This window comes from Mesitornis unicolor, unplaced genomic scaffold, assembly GCF_000695765.1.
Source record: "Mesitornis unicolor isolate BGI_N332 unplaced genomic scaffold, ASM69576v1 scaffold34255, whole genome shotgun sequence".
In the NCBI taxonomy this organism is placed as follows: Eukaryota; Metazoa; Chordata; class Aves; order Mesitornithiformes; family Mesitornithidae; genus Mesitornis; species Mesitornis unicolor.
Window position 1 is genome coordinate 41010 of NW_010186830.1, and position 3578 is coordinate 44587.

General features: G+C 37.6%; 1 protein-coding gene across 1 annotated transcript in view; it reads right to left on the reverse strand.

The window, feature by feature from the left end:
* Positions 1–827, reverse strand: part of LOC104541254 (regulating synaptic membrane exocytosis protein 2-like) — a gene marked incomplete at its 3' end in the record, with an annotated part of 30631 nt that extends 29804 nt beyond the window's left edge. Inside the window, exon 1 of the mRNA XM_010185258.1 lies at positions 764–827. Within this exon, the coding sequence (XP_010183560.1) occupies positions 764–827 (64 nt within the window). The remainder of the gene's footprint in view (positions 1–763) is intronic.
* Between the last annotated feature and the right edge of the window lie 2751 nt (positions 828–3578).

Below are 3578 nucleotides of genomic sequence, written 5' to 3' on the forward strand. Positions count from 1 at the left end.
GAAAAACTGTTAAACCATAATGTTTCCATAACAAAGACACTGTAGTTTTAATTCTGACTACCAGAGAATGCACTTGCTGGTCTCTTAGATATTTCTCTTCCACAACAGCAGATGCTTTGTTATTGAGAATATGTGCACTTAGGATGTGCAGCAGATATGACTCAGGAAAAAATGTCACCTTGTTGATAAATTATATAAGCATATAATATCAAAGCCATCTTTCACAGAAAAAGGAACTAATGTATTACTAAGCAAGATACAACCTTAGTTAATGTCATTATAACAGCACTCAGATTGCCTCATGAGTTCAGGAGTGCAGCTGGATGTGAGAAAGGACATATGTGAGGTCTGCTCTTATTAATGTCAGCGAGCTTTAAGTGTGTATGGAAAGCTTGCATGGACAAATTACACTGGGAGAAAAATCACATCAGTGATCTAGCCTTTTTGTATAAACGGTGTTAAGCTGAAATCTTTGTAAGCTTACTGATGTTTAGTATGTTTTTTTAGCCAAACCCAAATAGGCAAGGAAAAGCTTTTCTTCTTCTCCATCCAGGAACCCACAGCAATGGGAAACTCCCATAGTGATGGAAACCTTGAATGACAGTGTATATTTAAAGGAATTCCAGTTAGTTTCCATTCTCTTTCTATTTTAATGTTTGATTGTGTATTTTTTGCTTCTTAGAACAGCTCTTCTACCCAGAAATATGGTAGAAATATGGTACTTAATTATCTTTTAAAAGGCATTAAGTAATTTGAATCTAACCTACATCGTATGTGTCTACTCTTTGTTGAGTGTTGTCGATGTTCATGATGAAGTCCAAAACCATTTATCTTCCAAACAGTTTAGACATAAGGCGCTCAGTTTAACTGGCCCTTCTACATATGCAGAGTCATTTGGGATGCTCTAATGTGCCCAAAAACTTCACACAGGATATATGGATGACCCATACCCTTCATATCTAAACCAGGACCTATCTAAACTGGAAAGTTCTTCCCTAGGTAAATTAAAAACATCATCTTGCTATGACCAAGTAAGACAGAAACGTGTTTCCTTAAATTAAAATCTCACTGCCAACTTTAAATTCTTCAAGCAGTGGAGTCTACCTGACTACATACCACATGCTGAATACACACTACATGCTGACTACATGAACCAATTATTATGCAGATGTCTCGTTTCTCAAAACTACAAATTATTAGTCTTGCAATTGAGTGACTATATTCCCCCTCCAAGCTGATATTCAGCATAAGGCTACAGTGAGCAGAGCAAATCCTATGTCACTTGATTCTCCTCTTAACTGCAAGGCTCCCAGTGAAGCCCTATACTTGAACAACTCTGGAGAGAAGTGGAAAGTTGACTACAGTTTCTGAAGAACTCTCATTTACGCAGGTTCCTTCCTATGCCTGCAATACTATCCATCTAGACTGCCACACAGTGGGTGACTCCAAAGAGGAGCTACACAGCCAGAATTCCCTGCAGGTGTTTATATGCATGCTTAAACAATTGCTTTGTCAGCTCTGGATGCTTCTGTGTCATGATAGCATTTGGTGCAGGAAAAAATGCAAAGTTTCCTGGCACATGTAAAGCACAAAAGTATTTTTCAGTAAAGTCCCTCATACAGTTTCAGCACCGGTGACAAAAGGAAGCTGCTTCTTGCAGCTCTTATAGCAGGCTTTAAAACTTCCTACCATGCACTTCAATATTTCTTGTTTGGAAATAATTACTGCTCCAGATTTGTCAGCTTTCGACTTGGAACATCCTAGGAAATGTATGAAGAATCTGGTCCTACCAAAACAAAATGACATGCTGTTCCTTCTGTAAAGAATATGAAGTACAGTCTTGACTTTTATTATGTGAAATACAGAGAAATGCAGTGGTCAGGAGAATAATGTATCAATCTTCATTAGTGATAAGAAAACTGTGAATCACACTTTGATGTTTGCACTTAGCCCTGACTGTGCAGATCAGTGACATCTATGCTAAGAGCTGTACTCAAAAGGCCTCAAGAGCCTTACTGATAGGAGATGGCAAGTCTCAGGGCAACCAGATCAATAAATGCAAAATATCTTGGAGATCTTTTGTCAGATCTCCTAAAAAGTAGACCTTGACACACTTCTGAGATTCAATGCTGCAGTTCTTAGGAGAAGTCAATGACTAAGTGGTGCAATCACACTTCTGCACAGGAACTTGACAGTCATAAGCATGAAGAAGAAAATCACTATGCACAATTCAGCAAAGACTTCTGATTTGGAGCTCAGAATTCTAGCAGGTGTCACTGTAAGCAGGAAAGTCTCCCTCGCCTGAGAAGTAGAGACATCCAGGCAGGGGGCTTGGACTAGATGATCTTTCGAGATACCTTCCAACTCCTAACATTCTGTGATTCTGTGATCCAGAGTTCATCTCAGGTAGTTTTATCTTTCTATATCTAAACCAATTATTCTTGTCTCTGTTCATCTGACTTGTTTTATACTTTCACTTTAAGGCTGACATAAATTGTACTCAAGAAGTGTCTGGTTTTGTTCAATGACTGTAAAAGCAGTCAAGATGATTAGCTTGGGTGTAGATGTCTAGTTTGTGGATGTCTACATTTAGTCAGATAGAATTCCAGCTCTGATATATGGATCTGCAGATTTATAGGGCCACTACATGTGATAAAAGGTATGAGTGATTTTGTGTGAGCCATAACTGCCCTTGTTAATGGTGAAAATTCTTTAACACTTCTTATGGCTAAGAAAGAAAAACATAAAAGAGAAGCTACACAGATGGAAGAAGACCCTGAAGAGCAGAGTCCTCCAGAAAAGGCAGGTGAGAATAAATTTGGAGTGGGGAGAGCACGTAACATTGCATACTTATGTGGCAAGAATGATGACATGGAAAGCATTATGCCATTGAAGCACTGACTAGACATATTGCCACTTATGAAACTTCTTGTTCTACATTGTTCAGTCAGTAAGAATTTAAAAATCTCTTTATTTCCTTTTTTAAAAAAAAAACAAACCTGATATTTTTATGGAAAGACGTTATTAAAAATGAAGACCCTGGTTTAGCCTTGTTTTCAACTACTATTACTAATACTGCTCAACAGAGAAGATATTGCTCTTAACAGAAAGGATTATCTAATGTAAAGGGTGAAAGAGTTTCAGTATGACTGTTCTTTTCTGGCTCTCTTTCTGAAGCTGAGACTTAGCATCACTGCTGATAGAAGAATATTTACTCGAAGTATTTTCATAAGTATGTTTTGCTGGAAGGATTTAAATTACAGGAAAGACCTTCTTCAAAATTACATTTTCTAAAACAAAATTAAGTTTAGTCTGTTAGCCAAATATATTATGATAAATGTCTTTTCTTGCAATAAATTGAAAGAAATCAATACGGCAAATGCATTTGTATGATAAATTGTCTACTTCCTGTAGAAAGCTACAGTAGGCCAGAGCTAAAGAAATAAAAAAGAAATACCAGAATTTCTTAATGGAAGTCCACACTCGCCAGACTCTCACTGGAAGAGATGCTTCCAGTCACAGCACAGTGGCACATACTACATGACGTCATACACTTGCAGCTGCCCCTCTCATATGAC